This window comes from Notolabrus celidotus, chromosome 19 (assembly GCF_009762535.1).
Source record: "Notolabrus celidotus isolate fNotCel1 chromosome 19, fNotCel1.pri, whole genome shotgun sequence".
NCBI classification, from domain to species: domain Eukaryota; kingdom Metazoa; phylum Chordata; class Actinopteri; order Labriformes; family Labridae; genus Notolabrus; species Notolabrus celidotus.
The window spans coordinates 22,971,450-22,998,621 of record NC_048290.1 but is presented as its reverse complement, the minus strand read 5'-3'; the positions used below and the strand labels follow the sequence as shown (position 1 = coordinate 22,998,621).

The 27,172-nt window shown below is 39.6% G+C and overlaps 1 protein-coding gene across 2 annotated transcripts in view; it reads left to right on the top strand.

The window, feature by feature from the left end:
* pdlim5b (PDZ and LIM domain 5b) overlaps positions 1 to 26,854 on the top strand; it is a 52,126-nt gene extending 25,272 nt beyond the window's left edge. For both annotated transcript variants that reach the window (XM_034710123.1, XM_034710122.1), the window contains exons 3-13: positions 2,610 to 2,761; positions 13,091 to 13,124; positions 13,450 to 13,970; positions 17,604 to 17,758; positions 18,534 to 18,561; positions 22,111 to 22,274; positions 24,580 to 24,760; positions 24,889 to 25,069; positions 25,242 to 25,362; positions 25,456 to 25,571; positions 25,680 to 26,854. In XM_034710123.1, the coding sequence (XP_034566014.1) occupies positions 2,610 to 2,761; positions 13,091 to 13,124; positions 13,450 to 13,970; positions 17,604 to 17,758; positions 18,534 to 18,561; positions 22,111 to 22,274; positions 24,580 to 24,760; positions 24,889 to 25,069; positions 25,242 to 25,362; positions 25,456 to 25,571; positions 25,680 to 25,769 (1,743 nt within the window). In that variant the 3' untranslated portion in view covers positions 25,770 to 26,854. The remainder of the gene's footprint in view (positions 1 to 2,609; positions 2,762 to 13,090; positions 13,125 to 13,449; positions 13,971 to 17,603; positions 17,759 to 18,533; positions 18,562 to 22,110; positions 22,275 to 24,579; positions 24,761 to 24,888; positions 25,070 to 25,241; positions 25,363 to 25,455; positions 25,572 to 25,679) is intronic.
* Positions 26,855 to 27,172: the final 318 nt, after the last annotated feature.

The window sequence follows — 27,172 nt, the reverse complement described above, 5'->3', positions numbered from 1 at the left end:
GGCTCTTCTGATTCACTATAAAGTATCGACTCTCAGAGCCGATGCTTTTGATCATGACACATCACTAATGTGCTTAATCTGTGTTACAATTATGAGGGGGCCATGGACTATTTTCTCACCTGTAAGGGGTCCCTGGCTCCAAAATGTTTCAGAACCCCTGCTCTAGCTAGTAGGAGTGCAAACTCCCGATAGTGAAAACAAACGGAACAAAAAGAGCGACACAGCTGCACAGAAACTCCACGTTGTAGACATCGCTGATCATAATAGACATCGCCATGCAGGAAGACCGTTTACATTTTTTTAAACCTCTGAGAGATCTTCAAATACAGAGTGTGTCTTTACACCGGTGTGATTTTATCAGAGTTTACGGTGACTCAAATAAAAAAACGTGACATTTGCTTTGTTTTATATGGACCACTTAGCAGGATGAATATCATGATTAAGCAGGTATATTTTGAGTTTGAGTTGAGTTGAGAAACATTTGTGGCCATTTTTGTCATTCAGTTCTATTTAGGTCATTAATGCACTGATCCTCTGATCATTATTATTATTTAATTATTTCAGTAACGCAGCTTCCTGATTCCTTTGCTGGTCTCTTTTTGAGAAAAGAGAAAGCTGAGATGTTGCCCATCATTGTTACTTGGTTGCACTAATAAAGTGAAGTGCTGTACATCTGTGGTTGCATTATTCTATTATCAATTTGCCATAATTTTTAAGTATGTAAGAAATTATTTCATTGATAGCCATAGACTACATGTCTTTCAATGTAGACTTCCACTGAGAGGAACATATTAGACTATTTAGGAACTAAATTAGGAACTAAATTTAGACGGTCATACCAGCTTGATCATCACCGAAAATGTCCTGGAAATGTCCTGGAAATGTCCTGGAAAAGAGTGGGAACCCTGTGATATGCTTAAAAGGCTCTGCAGACCAGTTTTGCTTTCCAGGGTTTTAAAGAACAATCTGGTCGATTATGTAAAGGTTTCCTTTGCATGTATTTAAATTTGATTGGTTCATAGAAACTTGCAGAGAATTTCTTTGTGTCAATGTGGAAGCCATACACTTTCATTTAGTTTGACATAAAGCACATGTCCTCTTCATTATAATTCTCAGTCTCTGAACACAATCAAAGGCCTCACCTGAGCTGCTTCTGCACATCCATGTATGTGCTTGCCATGGTTCTGTTTTTTTAATGTGTAAGGATTTAAGCAGTTTGGAGTTGTTTCCTCACATTGCTGAAAGATATGATGAAATGACAGCCAACATAAAATAATACGTAAACAGAGTGTGTTTTTGTTCCCATGGTCTTGCCCTGCATGACTGTACTTGTGGGTACTTTAAGAGTGCGCTGAGAGACGAATGAGGTGTGCACAGCCTTGCGTAATCACTGCTTGATTACCACACCTGGTAGAGTCATCACACCGTCCCGTTTTTTTCACGCTTTTATCACGCTTTTTCCTGTGTGTAAAAAAGCGTGATGCAGTGTGACGGAGGACCAGAAAAATCTCAGCCCTACCCTACCTCCCTTCATTGCTAGACACAGTGGTGGAGCCTTAAGGTTAAAGCCCTTGCTGCCATGCTTGGCTTCAAAGATAGAAAGTATTTAAAAAACGTTTCTCTGGAAATGGGTTGACTTTTTTACATTTTCCATGTTAAAAGTATTGAGCTATCTCCTACTATTAGTCCCAAAGGTTAGTGTTAGGGACCAAGACCTCTGACCAATACCAAGGGTTAGGGTTAGGCATTAAACCCGAGTGGTTAGGGTTAGGGTCGGGCAAGGGGATATATTGCAAAATGGCCCAAAGGTAAGGATTAGGGATATAGTCCACTGACAAAAACCAGGGTTTATGTATACAAGCTATTATCCCTTCCAAAAATTTAATTTTTAGCTTATAATACATTGAGCTTGAAGAAGCTGTTTTTCCACAGCAAGTATTCAACATACTAAAGCTTGGCTCATGAAGAAAATCAGAAAACATAATGGACACAAAGCTCTTGTACAGGATATCCTCTGATGACATAATTAGCAATCATGGCATACAGCGGCACAACATCTTGACAGCATTTGAACTTTGAACCCCAAGTGTGATGGATAAAATAGCCGCTGCGTGAATTTGGTGAAATGTCTGAAGAGTCAAATTTCTTAAATATAGTTGTGCAAATGGTCAAGGCACAATTAACAACTTGATGCTGTGATTCTTAGCATTTAAATACAAGTAAGGATTACTGATTGGATTTTTGACAAAATACTTACATTTTGAGAGTAACCTAGTCTTGTTGGTTCAATGAAAACCTTTGGTCAGTTTTTTTAAAGGGCAGGTTGTTTTTATGGACACAGATCCTGGATCCCATGGATGTTATGATGTTTGAAGAGAGTAAATTGCCTATCTTATCTGACAAATGTTACATAAGGCAGGAAACGGAAAAGAGAACACAATGCTTGGTGATTACAGGAAGTAAATGAACCGATTATGCATTCATAACATTTTTGTTTTAAAACCTTCTTCTTATGCTTTAAATTTCACAAACTCCAAAGTTAGAAATGTTAACTGAGTGATTTCTTGAATATACTAAAACACTGAAAAATGTTTTGTTTGTCATTGCAGCTCACTGATGGAGGGAAGGCAGCCAAAGCCAAGATTAGCATTGGAGACATCATCCTGTCCATTGACGGCGTTTCCACAGAGAGCATGAATCACCTGGAGGCCCAGAACAAGATCAAGGCCTGCACAGGCTCCCTGAGCCTCACTCTACAGAGGTAACAGTTTAACACATAAACACAAACTCTGGTTGTGCAAACAAAACAGAACAGTGTTTTTTAAACAGCTTCATCCTCAACATCCTACATGATGTTTTGAAATGTTTTGTTCTGTGTAAGGATTGATTTTTGATTTGCATGTATAATTATTTGATTTTTTTATTAGATAACTATACATTTAAAGAGGTTCCTTTTGTGTTCTGCAAATTAAGATTTTATGAAACAATGGAAGAACTTCAAAGTGTAGTATCACAGTTTATAACATATTTGTTACAAATCTATGGAACTTGAGTTTAAATCCAAAGATTAGACAAAAAGTGTTATAAGAAACCATGTAAACTGTGTGAAATTACAGGAGAGTTCTTTGAAGAGTCTAAAAGTCTTCAAAGTCTGCTTCTCTGCTTCTTCCATTATGAAAGAAAGGACATCCTTTTCTGTGCTCCTGTGTCTACTAAAGCTTTAGTGCTAGCATCAGGAGCACTTTAAATGGGGGCGCTTTGTTCCTGAGGACTTGCTTCAAAGGAAAGAAAACAAGGATTCAGCAGAAGTCCACCAGGGAAGGTTACAGTCCAAAGAAAACTACTTAATGTCTAAAATCTCTTCACCAAGCTCAGAAAGTACCACATAGTACACTTTATTTATTTTAACTTGAAGAAGGCTAAATCAAAAAAGAGTGATCCTGACAACAAGCAATCAAGACAAACACAGTGCATTTTTCTGCAGCCTTGGTATGTAAGAAAGCGGCCTCAGTGTCAAACCCATACAAATGAAGGCAAAGCACGCTAGCTGTAAAACATGTTGACTGACAAAAAAAAAAGCCTGGTTGCATGTCGTGTCATTCCATCACCACATCAAAGCAGAAAGGAGCCTCTGTGCTTTAATCGTGGGAAAATGGTCCGAAAATAGCTCTGTAGCCCAGCTGCATGTAATCTACAGCGGGGAATGGATGCACAATGAAACATCAAAGATTCTCATCTCAAAGTACGAGTAACTGTAACGAGAAATCCACCACCACTGAACAACAAACGCTCCCTACTCACAAATACAACATGAGTGGTGTTTGATCCATGTCTGGTTGCATTTTTAGGAGGTACTTTGTATTAAATTAACATTTTATGTCTTTATTTAGTGATGTAAAGAGTTTGAGAGACATTTTACAGTGTTAAAGAGTACATTCTTTAGATTCTTTTTATTTTGGATTCAGGATTTAGGTCTATGGTTAAAGTGCAAAGAAGGCTTAAAAAAGTGCGCTCAAACAGTTCACATCCACACTGATCTCTTCTACCCCTATACATAACTCAAGAATACTTTGATAATGATCTCTGCAAAGCAAAGCTTTCTCCACCCATGTTTCCAGTTCAGAGTCTGTTTTATTAGCCAGGTGTGTGCAAACAAAGAATTTATTTACAGCTTTTTGATGCTGTCAGTGTTCAAACAAAGAAATACCTACACCTTCCACAAAGGTTAACAAATTCCACAAAGGTTAACAAATTACACCAAATACAACAACAGATGCATTAATACTCGTAGGCAGTGAGATGACGTTTGATTTATGTGTTAGGTGGTCACTGTTACTGACTGAAACTTACTATTTCCGTCATAGAAAACATTCCCAGAGTGCCAAGACGTGATGAATGTGACTACAGTTTCGTACTATTATGTCACATGGTCATAGTCTGCATTCTTCATTCCTTGAATAGACACTTTGTGCTGCATGGTGCAGGTGTGTAAAATGACTTCATCAGAGTGAGAAGTTACACTACAATCTTAAATGTATTTACATTATAAGTTATTCATTAAAAACTGTTCCTAAGTGAAATATTCACACGAGCTCTTACACAGATGTGCTCTGATTTCTCTGTTGGAGGAGAAACAATGAAGTCTGTCTTTAAGTTAGGTTTGATTTTATAGCACAAAGTCTGAAGGAGATAACACTGCAGTTGTTCATTAAGTAGTGTAGTGTGTCAAAAAGAAGAGGCTATAAAACGACTGTGACATAACTCCAACGGCTAGTGATGTGGTAATCTACAATGAAGTTTGCAATCAAAAACACTGACGTGTCATTTTCAGGGCTTCCGTATATTGTCTCAGCAAAAGAAGGAGATGCAGTCATTGATGCGGTTATGTTTGAGTTATTTCCCTGTTGCTAAGCAATGGGACAACATGTTCTCATAAGGGAGGAAATGGGCTTTCTCAAAGTACTCTCCCCATCCTGTAGCTCTGCTACGCAGTAAAGCATGAATGTACTGTCCAGATGAGTCTGAATGAGTGAAGAGGTGTTGTGTGTTTCGTGACAGACTGAGAAACCAGGCTTTCCTCTTCCAGGAGTGTGTTCTCAGGGAAAGATATTAAAGCAGTGTGTGGTGGTTAGAGGCACATCAAGGGTTTATTTTTAACCATGTGGCCACTGGGGGCACTGCGAAATGTAGGACTGACATGAAGTACATGGGTGAAGTAAATTCCTCTGTCTATAAAGACAAATAAATGAACAAGAAAGATGTAGGTTAAAAGTAAGCGGCAGCCTCCGGACGCAAAAACTGAAGCCAATGCGGAAGTGTTATAAACTGCAGTTCCCCAAGTGTCCACTTGGGGCTGGCTCTGAAAGTACCGGAACCACATACGCACCAATTTTAAAAAAGCCGATCTTTACAGCAGAAATAAACATGTTTACAGCCTGGTACAAAAAACGAGTGTAGTCTGGATAGCTCATTACACGATAGGTACACACTGTAGGGGGGGTGATTTTTTTTCTAACGTGACAATTTCAAAGATATTAAGTTTTTCATTATGAGAGGCACAGCTGACTTGACAGACAGACGGGAACACTGTAGCTGTTGGCTGGGAAGCTCAAAGCCCGCCTCTTTACCTCACACTAGCTCGACAGCAGTTCAGCATATCTAATATTAGCTTCAAAACAGCACTTCAGAAACAGATGGATACTACGTCCGTTATTTATACAGTCTATGCTTAAAAGTTATCCAAAAAGTTACAAGAAAATTTTCTGCATTCAAATGTCCAAAAAGCTGCTTACAGAAGTGGCAACCTTTACAGCAGAATTTACTGACTGGTACAAAACCTGCTTTGATCTGATTAGATTATTTCTTGACTGAAACACACCCAATGGAGATGAATGTTTCTGTAACTGTTAAGATTATATGTACACTAAGAGTTATGCATATATTTGCATATTTAGGGGTGTGACTGTTGTGACAGACAGCTGCGATTGTAGCTGTGTCAGGAGGCCAAAAGCTTGCCTTAGCTCTAGTGAAAGTTAGGTTGAGTCAGCTTTGCCAATATGATGAGCTGCCATTGGTGCACTTTAAAGCTCCTTCAGAAACCAATAAGTGATGTCTCTGAAACTGTCCCTGTTTGAAGCAGTTTAACCTTACAACCTGTTTATCCAACACCTTTGTAACCCCCCACACCTGCCACTGAGAGTTTTTGGGGGTGGTGGGGAGTTCATGCACACTGGAGGCCATTCCCTGAAAACCCCTCTTCCATAAACCGCTAACTGATGCCAATACTTCTGGTATTATAAACAGAACAGGTTGTTTTGCTCTACAGTTTAAGAGTTGGTAACAGTCTGTTCGTGATTTTAACAGCTCATGCTTTTGATCATCCGTTGTTAATGTGTTTGTGCAGTCGTTCTGAATGACCTGCAGTAATGAGTGAATTTTACGGGTACTTTTTGTTCTACTATTACCGGATGGAAATGGGCCGAGCAGCCAAGAGTCAGCTGCACCAGCCGGCCGTGGGAAGCCTCCTTAGGAAAGTATGATAATTGATGTTTATTTATTGTCAATGAAATATGCAGCGTGGAGCAATGAAACTCCACTCCCCAAAGTGTGCGGCTGGTGGCTGCACCTGGTTCCAAAACCTCAATGACAATCAACACTGCTGGCTCTGCCATTTAAACCACATCTCTTTTCTATAAAATAATTAGTATCAGCTATCAGCGTGTGTGTTTATGCCTTGAAAATATGTTACTGAGGGCCTTGTTAGGCTTTTGGGTCATGCAAAATCACTCTATTGTGTGGAATGCATTGCTGTGTGATAGAAAGGATAATCCAAAATTTTACACTCCTTTCGAAGTTCCTTTTAGCCATTAAAACCTCATTTTCTTTTTCTCTCTTGTTAAAAGATACCTGTTGGACCGTCCCACTGAAGCTCCACAGTACATGAGGCAGATGTTACTTTTGTCTTGTACCCCCAGGCTTAATATCGTAGCTTTACACAACTGAGCTAGGCAGCTGGGGGTTAAATCTACAGATACTCTCCTACATGGACATTGTACACCCAGGAGTTCTCATGGTATGTACCAGGATGAAGCAGAGGACAATGCAATATCTCCCACAGTCTGTTTGACTCCTGGCTGCCTTAACCAGATGTGGCGTAGTGGTCAAATGAAAAAATCAGGGATAGAAGTTTGTTTTAGCAACTTGGACCTGCATTGAAAAGACAATTGAACTAGAGCTGCAGTTTATTCTGAGTGGTTTCTGTGTCCAGAGATCTGATCTGCAGTAAAACTCTTATAACCCCTTACTGAATTTCTTATTGTCTAGTCTTGTGGTTAACCTTTATTCCACTATTTGCTTGCCAACAAGAACACACATGACCAGGGAGTTTCTGTAGAGGGGCATGACAGGACACATTGAAACAAATGGTATGAATGCCCCCAGTTATCGCTGCATGTGACCGCTGATATGGACAAGAGCACAGAGTTCTCACTTGACACGTGGACACACACATAAGGCACGCGCTATAGCCGTGTTAGTGAAGTATCCAGGCAACTGACAGCAGCAACAGGCTGTCCAGTTAAATGTTAATAAGCTTTTAGTCTGGAAATAGCAGCCATGGTACTGTTATTGTTAGCGCTGTCACTGTTTTAAATCTCCACCTCTGTTCTTTTAAGTAACATCCATGTGAGCTCTTCTTAAAAGTTCAAAATCTGTCCTGCCAAAATGCTCATTTTAAGTGAAATATGAGGGAGCAGTTAAAGAGAAGGGAACATGGGAAATATAAGAGGTAATGGGCCAAATGCAAGCTGTGAGTTTTGCCACTGAGCGGATAGGCTGGCTGCTCAGAAAACACAGAGCGAGGTTGTTTTCCACCGGCTCTTTCCAAATCTCTCTGTTGGAAGTTTTTGTTTTGCTTTCCAATGTTTTTTTTCTTTGCAATGCTTTGGTTACAAATTTCACGAGGTGGTAAATCTGTAAAAACATTTAGTGTTTTCCCGATCCCCAACAGAGTTTTGTCATATATCAATAGAGTTCAATACGAGATGTCAGATCTCCAACAAGGTTTCAGGCTTATTCCAATCTTTGACATACTTTTTATGACCTGTATTAACAACTGAGCCGAAGTCTGCTCCAACGTGATGGAAGTCAACATTAAATGTGTAGAATAAAACAGTGACAGACTGGGAAAGAGTATTTCAGAAGAGCATTAATGAGGTCTTTATGGAACATTTGATGAATGGCCTAGAAATAAAACCTTACACCAACATCTCATTAAAAAGGGGTAAAAGTCAAAATCATTAAAGTATAAAATATAATATATTAACAAAATTCTAACTTAAAACACTATGATTATAAGATAGTCATAATAATGAGATAAACTGTTATGTTTTGGAATAAAAGTGACAGTTAAGAGATAAAAGGTCATAATTGTGAAACGAAAAGTTCTTATATTTATCCTTATTAGGGCTTTCAATCTCATCATTTGAATTTCATAACTTTGAATTTTTATTCCATAATTATGACTTGTATCTTAAACTTCAACCTTTAATCTATAATATTTGCTTAATTTAATTTAATTCTATTTTATTTAATTTTATCATAAATCTTCTTCTTCTTCTTCTTCTTCTTCTTCCTCTTCTTCCTCTTCTTCTTCTTCTTCTTCTTCTTCTTCTTCTTCTTCTTCTTCTTCTTCTTCGTCTTCGTCTTCGTCTTCGTCTTCGTCTTCGTCTTCGTCTTCGTCTTAGTCTTAGTCTTAGTCTTAGTCTTAGTCTTAGTCTTAGTCTTAGTCTTCGTCTTCGTCTTCGTCTTATATTTTTAACTATGTAAGTACAATTGTTGTTTTCCCCTGTCCCGTGTTGTAAGCGGCTTGGACAAAGTAATTTTCCCAATGGGGGATTAATAAAGTATTTCTTATCTTATCTAATCTTATCTTAATCTAATACTTTTGAGTTTTTCTCTTTTATTTACGCCTTTATATAATCACTTTGACTTTAAAATCACATAGTTCTTTTATCCTAATGTTCTTTTTATCTAATTGTCATGACTTCTTTCTGAGAATGATTACATTTATTTAATTGCCACTTTTATTCCCCCCAAATTTAGCTCTTGATCTATTTTGGTTTAATTCCTTTGTATCTCATATTTAGAACTGTTTTCTCTTCTCATTTAGACTTCTTACACAACTATGACTTTTTTATTGTGTAGTTTTGACTTTAGATTGTCCTAAATTTGGCTTTCTCTTATAATTAAGACATTTCTCTAATGATTGTGCTATGTATCTTGTCTTTTTACCCCTACCTTTTAACTCTTTCATTGTAACTACTTTTTTATCTCATTCTTAAAACTTTGTATTGTCTTTTTATCCTCAAAATTGTGACTTTTTCACGTCTTACTTTGTTTTTTATATAACTCTGACTTTTAATAGCTTAGTTTTGCCTTTTTATCTTCATCATGAATTACTTTCTTCTTAAAATTGTGACCTTTTTCTAATAATAATTTCCCATAATCTTGACTCTTTACCTCATTTCATTGACTTTAATCTTATATTAACTTTAACCCAAGACTTTAAACTCATAACTATGATGTAACATGATAACTTTATTTTCATCAAGGTTAACTTTTCATCTTTCTTTTTTTAAAGACAGAAATAGGTCTCCTTGTGTTGTAAAAGTGGAGCGAAGAAAACATTCTGTGAAAATCGAAGGCTGCATTTATTTTTGCAGCTTTCCCACCGTGTTGAAAAATGCATATGTAAGTCTGTAAGCTGGTGAGACGTGTGTGTGGTGAAAAAGCTGTGTCTTTCAGCCTCTCCATCATGCAGTCAAATGCCATACGCCGCACTGTTTCTCTTGGCTCTTTAAGAGACAGGGTGGAAATGCGTCAGTGTGCTTTTCCCTCAGGCTTATTGCTCTGGTTAACCTCCTCTTTCTCTAATTTTCTGTGTGTGACAGAATGGGTGCACATACAAGTCCATGATGATATAAAACACTCAGCCACTTTCCTTTACCTACTCACTCACTATAGCTGTCAAGATTATTTCTTTCCTTATATCCCGCACATACTGTTTATCTTTTCAGATAGATTTATAGTCTTCCAATGTGGTCCATAAATAGATGTTGCTGATATCAGCATCTGTAATGTAATAAAACAAGGCATCCTGATTAGATTAGGAGGAACCAGCTGAAGTGCGTTCTGTTCTGAGAAAAGCCAGAACTGTATCTTTAACAGGGGCAAGATTTCTCTCTGCTACTGAATGTGTTCGTAGTACAAACGCAGTACATGTTTGCAAATATGGTATTAATTGTTTGCCAAAAATTGCATCATAACCTATTCCCTATGCAGTCATGGCTTTCCTCAATGAGCAGACTTTTTAATAAAAAGACAGCCTTTAAAACACTGAGCACTGTCTGACAGCAATATTGTCACTAGTGGTTACTTATAGAAGATTTCCAGCCAAGACTACCTTTATTATGGCCTGCATTTTTTACAGCCCAGTTAGCAACTTGAGAAGCAGTTCAGATCAAAAGCAAATACACCCCTCCAGCTAAAAACTTACGCAGTCACTTTGGCCTTTTCACATCGCTGGAGGTTTCTGTTTCGGGTGAGTCTCAGCTTCACTGTTAACACTACAAACTGATACACAGGCGTGTCAACCCTGGCTTTCTTCTGTGGTACAAGCCCTGCAAAAGAAATATTTTCTTTTAATTTCTTTGCATTTAATGAGTCCAAAGATATACATTTATGTATATAGCACCCTTCAAAACACAGTTACAAAGTGCTTCACAACAAATAGACAGGGAGATTAAAATAGCATTAAAAGCAAGGAAAAACATTAGTGGTAGGACCTGAACTGTTAAAAGTGCATGAAAAATACAGTGAGGTTGTGCTGAAATCACAGTTAATCAAACAATTGAGCCAATAAAACAGTAAAACTAGATTCAGAATAAAACAAATTATAAACAAAACAAAAATTAAAATCAGCAAATTTATTCTAAAAATGCCTTTCTATAAAAGTAAGTTTTTAAGAGTGATTTAAAAGCAGCAGCAAGATATCCAATTAAAACACGAACAAGGCGTTTGAAAAGTAAAAAGCTTTATCAGGTATGTTTCCAAGAGGAGAAAAAACAACAGAAGTTAGAAGAATAATTTCTGATGCATTCCAGGAATTGAGGAAATCCAAATTATGATTGGCTTTCACGCAGATTTGCTGGCCAAGTTGAAATGTTTGATCTAGAACAGTTTGTTAGCTTGACTTGCATGCAGATATCTGTTGATAGAGCTGTATAAATCATAGTCAGATAACCAGGGTAATGTCCAAAGCGGATTGCATTTTTCCTTCAATTGCCTCCCTCTGGTCCTGCACACACCAAAGCCTGCTAATACATGATTGGTCAATACTACTTAGACTACAAATGTCCTACAAATATAAACCTGTATGCTAGCCAACTCAACTCAACTCAACTCAACTCAACTCAACTCACTCAACTCAACTCAAGCCAAACTCCAATCCAGCCCCCCGCCTACAGGTTATACGTTTTTCTGTAGAATCCAAAACTATTACAGACGTCCCAGAGGACAATGAAACAAACACATTTTTGTTTCACAGTTTTTTAATCTAGAAATGCTTTTTGACTTTACATATTGGTCTAAAGGTTTAAATATAACTGATGCAGTTATCAGTATTCAAAATCCTCAAATAAACGCGTCCAGCATGTCAGATTTGTCAGTTTTATGATGTTCTCCAGCTAAATTGAGTTTACCCTTGTGCATTCACACTTTGAGTCCAAAGTGTAATTTTGGGCCCACACACTCACTCCTCGCTCACCCAGTGTTTGTCTCATTGTCACAGCAGATTAAAAGTAGGTCCAGCCCGGCAGGGAGTAGGACAGCACAGAGGGGCTGAGCCGAGCAGATGTTAGCGGGACCACCCCAGAAAATGTTTGTTCAGTCTGATCTGGGAAAAGACAGATAGAGAGTGAATCCGCCCGCACTGGGCCGCTCATGTCAGACGCACACAGTTTCATTCAGACTGAGCCCTGTTTGTGACGGAATGTGCTGTTTGATCTTTGGACCTTTTACTGTTTTCCCTGGCACAGCATGCTGCTTCTCCATAAGCATGTCCAATATTACAAGCATACTGGAAAATAAGCATAGTCTATATTAGCTGCTAAGTGGAAAACTGTTGATGGAAGTATGGGCACAGATCAACATCTGGTCGGAGGGTGTGGCTTCTTATTAACTCGGTGCCAGGCTCAGACAGAGAGGAAATATGTTTGTTGATTGTTTTCCTAATATGGCAGAAGAAAGAGACCCCAGCAGGACATACCAGAGGTCCTGATCCAGAACCGGCCTTGCTGACTCACTGTCTGGTCTTTTTGTTGTTGTTATGTTTTCTAATGAGGGATCAGGGGCGCATTGTGTGCATGTCTAGACCAAATATAGGACACACTGTGAACAATGGAACCTGTCTTGATTTGGGTGTTAGCACTTAACTAATGGGATAGCTTTAAGATCTTAATTACCTGGCAAGCATGCATCTCATGTTAAATCAAGAGATACATTTGAGAGGTTTATTCTAGTTTCTCTCCAGGACTTCTCAAAAGAACAGACAAACAGACCACCCTCCTCTCCCAACGGTGATAAAAGTGAGGCAGCTGCTTCCATCATAAGTGTAAATCAGAAATATGCCACACTTCAACGGCGGCCTTCACGGGGAGAAGCAGAAGAAGTAGAGAGCGTTCACACAGAGTGGTGGTTTTGCATGTTTTAGCACCATGATGAGAAATGACAGAATTATTTTTAACCTTTTTCCAAAACACACAGCTTTGAACATTTCCTGCTTTTCAGAGTGCCATTTCTTTCCAGTCAGTCCGGTCAACAAATGCCAAGTTCCAAAGTTTGAACTTTGCTAAATAGATGTAATCCAGCACTGTCATAATATTTCTTTATTTATGGTAAATTACGCTGTTTTATGTTATTATAAGACAGTAATGCATTTCAGTGAAGAAATGTCCCCTTGTTTGACATTTTATGAACGCTCTGACACTGAGGATTAAATTCACACTTTCAAACTTTTCTTTCTGTCTTACAGACCGTCGAGCGCCCCCAAGAATGGAGTGCCTAAGGTAAGAAGAAAAATATTCAAAAGACAAATAAGAATTAGCTCAAAATTGAATATAATATGTTTAAACTATTACACCAGTTCATTAAGAGTGAGCATGGTTATTGCGCCCCTCTGAGATTATGTCAGAACCCACATTGGCTTAGCATGCATACCTGATCTGAGTGGTCACATCTTATAGAACATCATGTATGACACAGGCATGACTTTTTATTCAGTTTGATTTTGATGCAGTTGCTGTGCAGTGCCTTTGGTAATGCTTGTTTACATGCATGAGTTTGATTTTGGATTTGTTGTGTGTGCATGTCGTGTCTCCACCTTTAATGCAGGATGAACCTCAGGAAATCATAAAGCCTGTCCCCATCACTCACCCTGCCTCGAGCACCACATACACCAAGCCATCCAGTCAGCCCAACCCTCTTTACAACAAAACCGCCCGGCCTTTCGGTGCTGGTGGCGGTGTGATCACAGCTTCCTCCACCCCGGACGCCCCCAAAGTAGCAACTATTCCCTCTGCATCCTCCGCTTTCACGCCAGCTGCCCCTTCTCAACCACAGCCTCCGTTTCCGCTGAAGTCGAGCCCAGCTCCCCCGGACTCAACTCTAGCCAGCTCAGTCCCAAAGCCCAGCTCTGGTCGCTCCCCCTTCGCTTCCCCTTACTCCTCTTCCTCCTCGTCTAACTCCTCCTCACCAGCGAGAGTGACAGCCCCCCCTCCCAACTCTAATGTCCCACAGTCCTCCGTCTATAACACGCCCATCAACCTGTACTCCTCTTCCAATGCTTGTGAGGTGGCTTTGGGACAGAGACGAGGTCTTTTTGAGAGCCAGGGGCTGACAGAGAACTTCAATGGGTAGGTACCAGCTATCAAAACCAGGTACTACTTATAAAACTCAGGTATCAGATGTTTTCTCTTACATGGCTTCCCAAAACCTGCAGTGTGTGGATCAACTTCACCATCAATGCTTGTATTCGTGTACTATGACATGAGAGGGAGTGCTATATCTCTGAATATCAGCACGACTGAATCAGTGCTGATGTGATCACAGTCGTGCTGATATTCAGTATAACAGTGCAACCTGGAGTGTGATATTGCTTTTGTACAATGTGTCTACAAGCAGCATACTGTGGGAAAAGTCACAAGTAAGACGGATACTTTCTAAAATGTTTTAAACACAACACGTACCACAACTTGATTCATTGTGGACTCTTGCCAAGACAAACAAACAGTTTCCTGCACTCCTCCTTCTTTGTGTACTTCCACATGTTTAGTCCGACCAGCTATGTCCTGTTAAGTACATTCTTCTCTGCTTCCATCCATCATCCAAGTCCAAAAAAACAACAACTTTGCTAAACTGTTAACCAGCGTTAATCAGAGGATCTAAGTTGTAGTGTTACACAGTTTAAAGTAACAGTGCTGCTATACACTATATCAGCATTGATGGATTACCTCTTGTCCAATCAGATTACTCAGTCCGAACGAGCTGTGTCTGATATATCATACACACACTGGTCAGTCTGCAGGTTCAGAAGGGGTTGTGGTTCACCTGGTGTAATGTTCCACAGTAAACTAAATATCCCCTCATGTTCTTCCTGTATCTCCTCATGCCCCATTTCAGCCCAGAATATGTGTCTAATTTGAAAAGCCAACATTGAAACAGCCCATCACCCATGTTTTCACACAGCTGCACTCAAAGAAAATCCCAGGCATGCTGCACATCTTGTTCAAATCTTCTACAGGGGCAACTGGAAAGGGAACAGAGTCTAGACAACACGGTAAATGATGCTACTGCCTATCTGTAATCGAGCAGTGGGCTTTGCAGCTCTGCCAAACGCACAGTCTGCCCAACAAGCACCACTGGTGTAGCACTTGTTTCTAATTAGGCAGAATCCTGGCAGATCTGCGCTTTCAGGGACCGAAGACAGAGCTAGCTTTGGCTCGACTGGGCTTCATCGGCAGGGATTTGGCTCACAGGTTGGGTTACAGAGCACTGAGACAGGTTTAAGTGATTTGACATTCATATTTTAGTCGAGTTCACCTGAAAAAATAGGTCACAGAGGTCTGCTTTTGGTGGCTTTATGTGAGCACGCAACTTCACACTTCTAGCTTCTTAAAACTCCTTTAGTATATTTTCTTTTGTTTAAAGTTTAGTGCATCACTCTGCTATCTTTTCAAACTTTCTATCGTCACAAATCTTGGACTGCCAGCTTGGAGGTAAAGTGTATTTGTTGCAGCATGTGTGTGTTCTTTATCCTGACATGCATGGTGTGTTTGAGCCTTCAGTGCTTTCCTCAGTGTACATTCTCTCAGAAGGGCCTTTCACTTCAACGACATGTGTTTGGGACTACTTTCTGTATCTTAAACCGGTCTATTCATGCTCCTCCTTGGCTTCAACCCTTTCCATTCACTCCTTTTCTTTGCCCACAGGAGGAAGGAGAGACAGACACCAAGTTAGTGCTGTGAATGATAATATATGTGCTGCAGTAGCTTTCTAACTATGTGGAATGTGATTACAGCCTTCACATCTCTCTGGTTTATGATTACCAAAGGCATGCGTGCACCTCTTTGAGCTAACCACTCACAAACCTCACAATCGTGCTCATCCGCTCACTGTACATGCTCATTTCAAGGCTTTGCAAACACCCGTAAATAATCCCATCTCTGAGGCACCGCAGGACACCCACTGGGGGTCAGATCACAGAGCTCATTCGTTTTCTCAGTGGCATCAGGGCTCTGTGTTCGCATTTACTGTATTTACATGTAGTGCAGGCAGGCCTGTCAGCGCACAGAGCTGCTAAAGTGGCCTCTGCTCTGCATCTGTTCTGCTCCACCTGCTGCTGTTGTCGGTATGTTTACCCAAAGCAAGAAAAATCACTGCTGAGTTTATTCTGCGTCGGCTAAGAATAGCCTGACTTGTGCTGCCTTTAATCCTTCATCTCCACTCACCTGACAGACACGCACACAGACACACACACACAGACACACACACACAGACACACAGACACACACACAGGCACACAGGCACACAGACACGTGCAAAGACACAAACAAACAAAGAATAATTGCACACACTTAGGTTTTTGACATGAAACTGAGTCACGGTTTGGAACAGCCTTTAAACTAAACTGAGCATGTAAACACTTCACATAAATATTATTACATTCTGGAGTGCCATCAAATTATTCAAGAAAAAGCAGACCCTCTATTTGAAAAGCTCACTACTCCCACCTTGTGGTGATTTGAGGAAACTGTCACTTCAATCTCCCAAACACTCACTGTTGTTAACACAGTCTGTGTGTTTCATTTCACCGCTTAAGTATATAAAATCCCTCTTCACTTTTTTTACCATCATTAATCGACTCCATTAAGAATTGAGATTGTTTTAAAAGACATCACTTTAAGTTTGATGATCTCACTGACATCTACTGTGGTTTCTCTTTTAATAGTGAGCCTCAGAGCAGTCCAAAGTAAGTATAGGTCAGGGCAGTATTGTTGTTTTCCTATACAAACAGTGCAGTATCATTCTGTTTAGTCAGAACTTTATATAACTTTTGAATATGTGGCTGTGTTTGCCTTTCTGCGTCTTCTTTTTCTTTCCTCTGATGGTTTGCCTGCAGAACTCCACCTCCAGCTTCACCTCGGAGGTAACTGTGAAATACATAAGCAGCTAGGTTTAACTGAAAAACATGCTTCTACAATCCACTTTGTTCAAACATACAGCACTTGTTGTAAGTGTTGTAGTTGAGTCACCAAATCATAAGTCAGGGTTGAGCCTCGAGCCCTCATCGTTTGAGTCCAAGTCCTTATCACCTGGGTCTGAGTCTAAACCTTCAAGGTTGAGTCTGAGATCTGAGTTCTAATATGGGCTTCAGTTTTCTACTGCAGCACATACTTAAAGATGCCATACAAATTAAAAGGTCTATGACTCAGAGGTTCCCATTTCCACAGGAGCTTATTTGCTTTGTGGGACACAGTTGCAAAATAATTACACATGCAAAATACTTTGCATGATTAGTGGATGCCTCAAGGCATCTTTGCAGGAACGGTTGCTGAACAAGACAGCATGTTAGTGAGCATGCGGGAGAACACACATACCAGCCTGTGCTCAAAACTGAATGAATAATTAGAGCCTTACATAAAAAATACCAAAAACCATTAAAATGCAAATGCAATAAAAGCTCAAGTCCAATTCTGTGTCACGAGTCCTGAAAATCAGGACAGATTTAAGTCAGTCTGGACTCAAGTACGACGACACTGCTGTATGTGTGTTGTGTGTTGGTTGTGACAATTAGAATGAATCTGTTTGTATATAAACCAGAACTTTTATGACTTGTGGTTGAGGTTTTGTTGTATTTAACTTTAATGTCTAACTATGTGATGATCATTGGAGTTGTTTGTACCAGTAGTGATTCAAATTGAATACTTTAAAGCATAGATGCTCTCCATGTCAGTAACCTCATCTTTATTCCCTCGATCTGTCTTCAGGAAACTGATTGATGACCCGGAGAATTACGCGTCCCCGCTTGGCGATGCCAGTAAGAAACGTCTGATGGAGGACACAGAGGACTGGCAGCCGAGAACCGGCACCTCCCAGTCCCGCTCCTTCCGGATCCTGGCCCAGCTCACCGGCACTGAAAATGGTGCGTGTCAACTTCTAGTTATCCTTATAAAGACTTGAAACTCTGAAAAAAACCTAATTTAATAAGCATTCAAACTAGTCAAAACTTTGAGGGTTATTTGATTGTTGTAAATCTTTGTTAGAATCAACATCAGGTTTTTTAAGATCTATAATACCCTTTATGTTGAAGCACATGAGATTTTTCCAGTTTCGACCTCAAAGGACACAAACTTTAATTAGCATAATTTATAATAACTTTTTACCACACTGAAGGATTACAGTCATAAAAGTCTCAGTTGTCAGTGGAGTTTGAAGAAATCCTTCTTGTTTGCTTGAATGTATTTTTATACGACTGTTTTGACTTTAAGTGACACTGATGGTTATATGAGCAGGCTGCGGCTTTAGGCCTCCTTCCATTAGAAGGGATTTCTCTAACTGTGTGTGCGTGAGGATCTTTTTAACTGATATAAAATGACATTTACAGTTATTCACTTATTAAAATGAAGTAAGATGAGACATTGGTCTTTCATCCACCTTTCTCTTTACCCAACAATGTTACCAGACTGGTGTGGAAAATATTTGATGAGATTTTAACATTTGATATGAATCTGATGTTTCTGCAGCTGGAAACAATCGGGGGGGATAAGTCCAGGAAGTCCCATCAGGGTCTAGCTTGAGGGGATGGCAGTCCCTCGTTTATGTAGACTTTCTTTGACAGGATGAATCTGCTAAAAGACGAGTAAAAGAAGTATTGATTTTAACATTTTATTTCCCTTTCTGTCTGTTTTCTCCTTCAGAGCAAGCTGCAGAAAACAGTGGAAAGAAGTAAGTGGTTGGTGGTTTTTGATATAATCAAATCTGGTATGTGTTTATGAGTTTACATTCTGTCTCCCTCTCTGGATTTTTCTTGTGTGAGTACTTTTGCAGGAACAACTACATGTGTTAAAGCAGTAGTGTTTTCATTGTAACTGTAATTTCTTAATCAGTTACAGAATTGGCCTTCAAAGCCGTCATATATTCATGTCAGGGAGCCTCTAATCCAGGGTTAAACCATGATTTCCTGATCTTGTGCTCCCACAGTATCACGCTTAATTAAAGGCTTAATTCGAAGAAACCACATGGAGAGTGCTTCAAACTTATATGGTTGAAGGAAGACCGTCGTAGACCTCACATAGGCTGTGATTTCTACGACTGCACTCAGTCTTAAATCGGTTTAATCTGCAGTAAACACAGCCTGCTCTGCTCCGCACCACAGCTCCCACCAATCAGCATGTCACTCACTGGAAACTGTGGGTAATTAAGTGGTATTGTGGGTAATGGCAGCCCAGCCAGAAGGGGATTCCTGCTCTCCTCATGTTAGTGAGATTTTGTTTCTGTGTACTCTTCCCAAAGAGGGGAGAGATATTAACCAGCTGTGTCAGATTATAATTCAATCCACATCTGTGAAGAGAAAGTCTGAGTTGTTTTAAACCCCAATGCTGCTATTTCTTCATTTCTTCTGAACTATTCATGTGCTTCCACTTGTGTTTTACTTTTCTTCTGCAATCTTAACCTTACAACTTTTCTCCTTTCTCTTCTTCTTCTCCCCTTTTCTTCATTTTCTTATTTAATCCTGATTTATGGGGAAAATCAGAGCGAACAAGCTGGACCCAGAGGTGATAGGACAACAGTACATCAAGCTGAGAGATTGGCATCATGATGTTTCAGCACGGCTGCTGAATGTGTAGACGTCATGGTTTCTTTTGTCTGTTTCATGTCTAATTTATTTTATTTCGACCAATGTAAGACTTAAAATAACTCATCATTTTAGACGCCATAAAAACATTTATCAAACATAATTAATGCAAACTTAAAACAGTGAAGTACCCCAGTACACACCCTCTGTTGTATAAAATGTCTCATAGAACATATTGATACATGGATATATGTTATTATATTTTAAAATGTAAACGCATGCAAGTAAATATGGATTTATGTTTGGAAATACTTGTGTGCTTTATTAGTTTAGTGTTTATAACAGGGTCTTATTTTCCCCGGAATACTTCCCTTCTCTGTTACTTTATTTTTCTGAGCATGTCTGCATTGTTTCCCTCTATTTTCTTACTAACTCAAAGTAATCTGATTTGCCAGCTTTGGATTGTTTTACTTCAATAAACTGTTTCCTTTCCTTTCTGCTGTTTCTTATTTCTTAATCCTGTTCTTTCTATTCTTCTTGCTCGGCATAAAAAAGTTAAATTGTCTTTTTTAATATTATCCAGACCGTGAAGGTCTATGATGATAATTAGTTGTGCAGGCAGAGAGGAGGGCCAAGAAATTCCTGCAGTGTGCTTTCTTTCCAGCAATGACACAAAACTTGTTCAATCTGACATGAATCAGTTATGTTTAGTGTATTTTTTATTTACAGATTTTAAACAAAAATGCAGAATCTGTTGGCACAGTACAGGATTCTGATTTCTATTCTTAGCATGAGAAATATTGTCTACTTTAATTACAGTGGTCATTGACTGAATACAGAAAATCATGGGCGTGTAGAACAAAAGAGATGAAACCCATCGTCTGAAATGCTATTCCAGTGTTCTGTTCAATAATGCTACCTAGTGAGATGAGCTACTAAGTGACTTTAAAACATAAAGACCTATGTCCACTAGTGGAAATTTTTTGCACTGTTGGTGCATTAGGCCTGAATTTCAGAGCGCTTCTAACTAGCTTACCGAAGTTGTCCTTGGTACCTCTGCCCCCCTTCCTTTTAAAATGCTCTGTATGCTTTATATCTGATTTTATTCAAAATAATTTTACATTCAAAACTAAAGACAATGAACTAGAACTGTGTCATAGTGTTAGCATCAGCTCTAGACCTGGATATTTTACCCTGGAAAAACAAGTGTGGTTAGTTTCTCTTTTGTACTGACCTCCGTCATTGTTATTGACAAAGTTGAAAGTAGAAGTTCTTCTCCATCTTGATTTTGATTGGTCAGCAACGGAGAAGTGAGAGTGATGTGTGTTACTATGGTCCAAAAGTTGAACTATTTGGACCTGATGACAAAAAACATCTGACACTGGGGGCACTTACTGTGCTAAGGGTGTTGATTGCTGAAAATACTGAGCTGCATTGGTTCGATATAGAAAATAGATGCTGCTAGCACAAAAAAAGTTGTTAGTGGACACAGGCCCTTAAATGACAGGGGATATTAGTAGGTCAAGATACACTTCTCCCAACATCTTAAAGTTTTCGAAGAGTGCGAAAGAAGAGCGTGAAAGAGAAAAACATGCTTCCATTTCTATTACATCTCAAATGAAGTGAGTAGTTGTGTAATATAAAGTGGTGCTATACTTGATCTTTTCCCACATTATCCAAAGCAGTAAACAAATGCTTAGTGTACAAGTTTAATCACTGAATTTCCATATTCAAGATCTCAGGTTTCTCCTTATTTTTTTATATGGGTCAGAAACATCACAACTATAAAACTGTTCATAAGTGCTGGCAAATGCTCTCAGTAATTTTCCTTGAATGTTCTGTTCATGTTGCACAGAAGCTCCATGTATGAGACAAAAGAAAGCCATAAATCAGCTGCTCTGTTGTTGGTAACACGACGTGTACTGTAGCTAAAAAACAAAACCGCTTCAGGGTCACACATTGAGGACCTGTTGGAGCAAATACCTTGCTGAACTGGTCTGTCTGAGCACCAACAGGGCTTGTATTATGATTTCTGAACGATCCCGTCTTCATCTGTATGAAGGGGATCATACATCTTTCATCCATTTTCCCCATATAAAAACGACACGTAAGCTCAAGATACAAAATATGCAAAATGCTCTGAACATACTGAAAAGATAACATAACATATTAATTTACAGCACCATACAGAACATCTCAGAAAATGTTTGTAGCCTGGGCCTCTTGTACGGCAGATACATGTACGTCATCACCTCTTTAATTGTTTCCTTATGTCAGTAATTGAAAACCTTACGGACAGTGGGCAGCAGTGCATGTTCTTATTTGAGGGTGCCCCATAATTGTTCGTGATTGTTTGCATGTGCCACTGAGATTTCAACCAAGTAAATGTAAACATGAACCAGTGATGGGAGAACCTGCAAAAACATTACAGCACAATCTGACTGGTGGCTCAGTCTTAGATGTCTTTTTTATTCATTATTTGCCTCAGTTTGTCCCTGAATTTGTTCCAACTGCAAAAAAACAGCACAAAAATAGCACATCAGAAAGGAGGTAAGACCTGTGGGTGTTTACACAAACAGAAAAAGGGACTGTTTTCCCTGAGTAGGAGATACTTAAATATTGTAGTAGTACTTAAAAACATGTTTGTATTTTTCTAGTGAGTCATTCCTTTAAACAAAGTATGCATTTCTGTTTCCCAGTGAGGCTGTTGATACTGCCACTCCAGCTGTGCACACCTCGCCTGCAGCAAAAACATTTTCCAAATCTGCAGCAGCACCCAGAAACGGCAATGTCGTCCCTGCATCCTCGTTTAAGAGCCCGGCGGCCCAAAACAAGTCTCCCTTCCCGCCTGGAGGTCTACCAGGTAAAGAAGCACACTCTTAAACCCTCCATTACTTCTCTGATTTACTGCCCCCACAATTCATTCAGTGTAGTTGCTTCTTGTCGCCCACAGAGGGCAGCCTTGTGTCTTTAAATCACTCCTGCTCAGCTTTGACATTTATTGCCGCTTTAAAGCCTGACACTAAGCCATTTAAGATTATGAGCTCTATAAAAAAACAGAGGTATTCTGTTAATGAGCTCAGATTATTGGCTTTTCCCAAGATCCCCTCAGTTAAATAGATTGTGAAAATGAGAATTATGTATTTTATTTTGTGTGAAAGCTGCTTTTTCAATACAGCGATCCCTGCCATGGGACCTGGAGGTGGTCAGGGTAAATATTTGCTGAAAGGCATCAGTCAGGGGTCATTATTAGCAATACTTAGACACAAGTATGCACTCATACATGAACAGATGCACTATGTGCCCAGCAGATTTCCCAGAAGGCCCTTAAAGAACGGCCTGCTGAAAGGTACCACAGGGTGAGAGCGGGAGAGGCCACAGTTAGCCCTCTGTGTGCTCTGTTATTTATCAGATTAACACATACTTCACTTCAAGTAAACAAGTACGTATCTCATGGTGTGGAATGTGCAATGAGTCAAATAATTCACTTGAATGAATTAATAATTTAAGCACTTGAAGTAGAAGTCATCTCAAATAAAGAAAATTGGAAAATTGAGGCTGTTCATGTTGTTAGAAGTTAGTTTAAAAGATGTTAGTCATATTTTCTCTTTTATAAATAGGGTCTTTTAATCAAGTTTGTCACATTGACTCAGTTGCATTGCTTTCCAGACGTCTGCGTCTCTATTTAGAGCAACAGAAGAGACAGAACAGAGATTTGCAGCCCTGCTGTGATTCAGTTTGGATGTCTTCTCAAGCGGACTTCTTTCTCCTTATCTTCCTCATACAGCGAGACAGCAGCGACAATGTCTGTTCACTCTCTGTCCTATTTAATGTGGCTCAGCCCCCAATCTTTGCTCTTGCCAAAAGGATTCATTTTAAAGTGACAGCTTGTCAGCATCCAGCTCGCTGTGCCAGCTTTCAACCAGATAAGCTCATATAGTGAGAAACATTATGACTCCAGTGGGATTCTCTGCATCAGTGTGACATTATTTTAATGTGGACAAATAGGCTTAATCCAACAGTCCTAAATACAGCAGAGGCTAACTTATGATATATTCTTTTAATTCAACAAGATATCTTTTTGATGTGTGGATTGATATTTCATTTCATTTTCTCCTCTAAATAAAGCAATTATTTCTATTTTCAATTAACTGGTTCATTAGAATTGATTTCCCGACAGGAAGGTGAGAACACTCTCTGTAAGATGTTTACTCTGTCAACACTAAAAGTTCTTGCGTAGGACACACACACACGTAGACATTTTTACACAGCCCAGTTAAATACTTGCTTCTGATTGGTCAGCACTCCTTAGCAACAATCTGTTATTTCTCCATAGTGAACAGTTGCTTTGAAATCAGTGTCCTTAAAGCTAGCTATTATTATTTTCAAGCACTGTAGGCCACTACAGGAACATCTTTATTTGAAAGTGTCACTAAAAATAGCTAAAAGTTTTTTTAAGAAGAGCTGCCCTCGGAATGAATCATGAAAGAATGAGATTGTATGTCTCCACATCACATGTACTCTTTATTAGCTTTCTTCCTCATAAACCTACCTCCACAGTCTTCTCACATCTTTGCTAGTTCCCTGTTCTGTTTACTCAGTCCGTTAATTCTGTTTTCAAGGAAATTTGGGGAACACTTGTCCTCTGACCTCCCAGAGTCTTTGATAACGGTGCTCTCTATCAATAGTGTCTCTGTCCCCTCTGCCGTTACCCTGAAGCGCTCCCTCTTAGGGCGGATAGCAGCTGACCTCTGTCCTGGATGTGCCTTAGCTCTGAGAAACAGAAAGAGACACTGTGCATCCTCTCCATGTGTTTGGGGATGAGAGGAGGGGGATTATTTTTCCAGGTGTCTCCTCTGACTCTAGGAATGTGTTTTTTTGCCTTGGTGGGAAAAATTGATCCCTTGTCTGTGCTGGGTGGGGTGGACTTGTCCCACCCAGTTGTCTCATGCTTCAAGCATGGGGGTTAGAGGTCATTGAATCGTTGCTATTTATTACCTGAGAACATACACCAAAAGAAATACTAAGCAGGGGACCAGATGAATGTGTTTCTGCTTTGCTCAATTTATTTTTTCTCATACAGCTTGTCTTAAACTTGATCTAATTACGTTGCACTGGGCAAGAGGATTCTGTCTCAATTTTGACCATTTTTTTCCCTGCTGTTTAAGGTTTTCCTAAGGGTGGAGCAGCTCCTTCATTTGGCAAAGTTACCACCCCTGCACCAAAAGGTCCAGACCGCCCCACCCCACGGCCACACCCACAGGACCTCAACTCTCTGGTGCAGCAGGCGGAGCACATCCCAGCTGGCACTCGCACCCCAATGTGTAACAAATGCAACAGTGTGATCAGGTAATGCACTTCAGAGAAACACTATTTAGGGCCGTAAAATTCTATTTACATTATTGACAATTTGTAGTCAGTGCACTGAGTTTGTATAGTTTTCCTTATACTGTCTGTCCCCCTTTTAATCTCAACAGGGGTCCTTTTCTTGTGGCCATGGGCATGTCCTGGCACCCTGAGGAGTTCAACTGTGCTCACTGCCACTCCTCCCTGGCAGAACATGGCTTTGTGGAGGAGAAAGGGCAGGTGTACTGTCCAAACTGCTATGAGCAGTTCTTCGCTCCCACCTGTGCACGCTGCAACCAGAAGATCCTGGGGGTCAGTTTATGGACGTGAAAATACATTGTTCTGTGTTCTTTCTTGGCTAACGTGTACTTAAGTCTAAAGAACATTTAAACCAGATTCCTTATTAGCTTTATCAGGACAATTTAGAAATAATAACTTCAACAAGCTGTTTCTCATGCATTCATTTAACTTATTTTCTCTGCAGGAGGTCATGAATGCCCTGAAACAGACTTGGCATGTGTCCTGTTTCACCTGTGCCGCCTGCTATCAGCCAATCAAAGGCAACATGTTCCACATGGAGGATGGACAGCCATACTGTGAACAAGGTACAGATAGCAACTCACCGCAGTAAATAAGTCAAAAAGAGTTACAGTCAACCACAGGAATAACATTTTTTGTGATTTATTTTGTGTCCGTAGACTACTACAGCCTGTTTGGGACAAACTGCCATGGTTGTGACTTCCCCATCGAGGCTGGGGATAAGTTCCTGGAGGCTATGGGATTCACCTGGCATGACACCTGCTTTGTTTGTGCGGTAGGTTCCTGGAGACACATGACCCAAACCACAGGCTGGATTTAAAAATCAAGAAATAAAGCATGACCGAAACAACAATGCTTTATTTATCTTCATCTCTCCCCTCAGGTGTGCTCTACTAGCCTGGAAGGTCAGGCGTTCTTCTCGAAAAAAGACAAGGCTCTGTGCAAGAAACATGCCCACACCGTCAACGTCTGACCTGCCTCCATGAATCTGAAGGGGAAAGGGCGTCAGTGTCAGTTTACAGCTATTCATAGTGCAGTAAGATATTTTGGCAATTAAAACTGTGTATTCTGGTAGAATAACATTGGGTCAGAGGTGCCACTGTAAGCTTCATTTTAGCTCTAATTGTGTAAGTTTATGTCAGCTTCATAAATTTAAGAACATGCAGGAGCATCCTGCTTTTTTATTATCTGTGCAAAGGTTTCATTCATGTGTTTGTGTTGAGGCTTTGGAGGTTCAAGCTCTTTATGGCGTCACACAGAACAAGATAGTTCTCTGCAATGACCTACTGAGCCCCACAAGGGTCACTTTCAGTATTAGGATGAAAAAATTGACGTGTAGAGATATTCTATTACACAAGCAGTGTAAGACAAATATTTAGAAATTTAGATTATTTAACATTGGGGGGAAACATATTTATTTAAAGTGAAGATTGCTCAATGTGGGTTAAAAATGGGAAATTTTAATACTGTTATTGTTTTTTGTTTTTATAACCATTTTGTTTAGACAAAGTTGGAACTGCCCAGTAAATCAAAGCACAAACATTTGTACAGCAGCGTGGAAATTAGACACTGCACATATCAATTTTTACTTTTATTGCATAACGGTTCTATGCAAAAATACAGTTACATGGTAGAAGATCCTGTTGTTTATTTGTATATTTTGTTATAAGTGCAGTTCAGGGGCAAAAGGGTTCATGAGGAGACATGAATCTACTCCATTTTACTAATTCCAGTATTTTAAATAAATATTATTTGAATTCCATTATGAAAAAATGCCATGCTGATGTATTACCTTCCCTCCACTTAGCCCTTTTCTACCCATCAGGATGCATCATGTTGTATCCGTTCTCACACATTGTTATTTTTATCATGTTTCATAAAATTAACAAAAATGATGTTAATATATATTTCAGTTTTCTTTTGTCTTGCAGTTTCTTTAAATTGAGTTAAAGGTGCATGTATGTTCATACTTATGCAATGGATTTCTCATTGGACACTCACCAAAAAAAGCACCAATCTCTTCACTCTCCTTTCAATAAAAGAGTTCAACATTGAAAACTCCTGAGTGTGTTCCATATCTTTTCAACACCATCTCCTCCCATTATGTGCGACTGACACAAGAAATCATAACTCTTCCTCTTTTAAATGCCTTGTTTGTGTTCCATTCAAATGTACTTTTTATGTGTTTGTCGATACGTAGAAAGCATTGCAGCATAGAACTGATGCGTGTAATGTGCGTTATAAATCTGTAGTTGTGACAGTAATTATTCCGCAGGCAGGCAGACAGGCACCAGCATGAGCTAACTCACACATTTTACCAGTGGTGAGAGGGGAAAAGTACACAACTCCATAGAAAGAGGAGGAAACGACACCCAT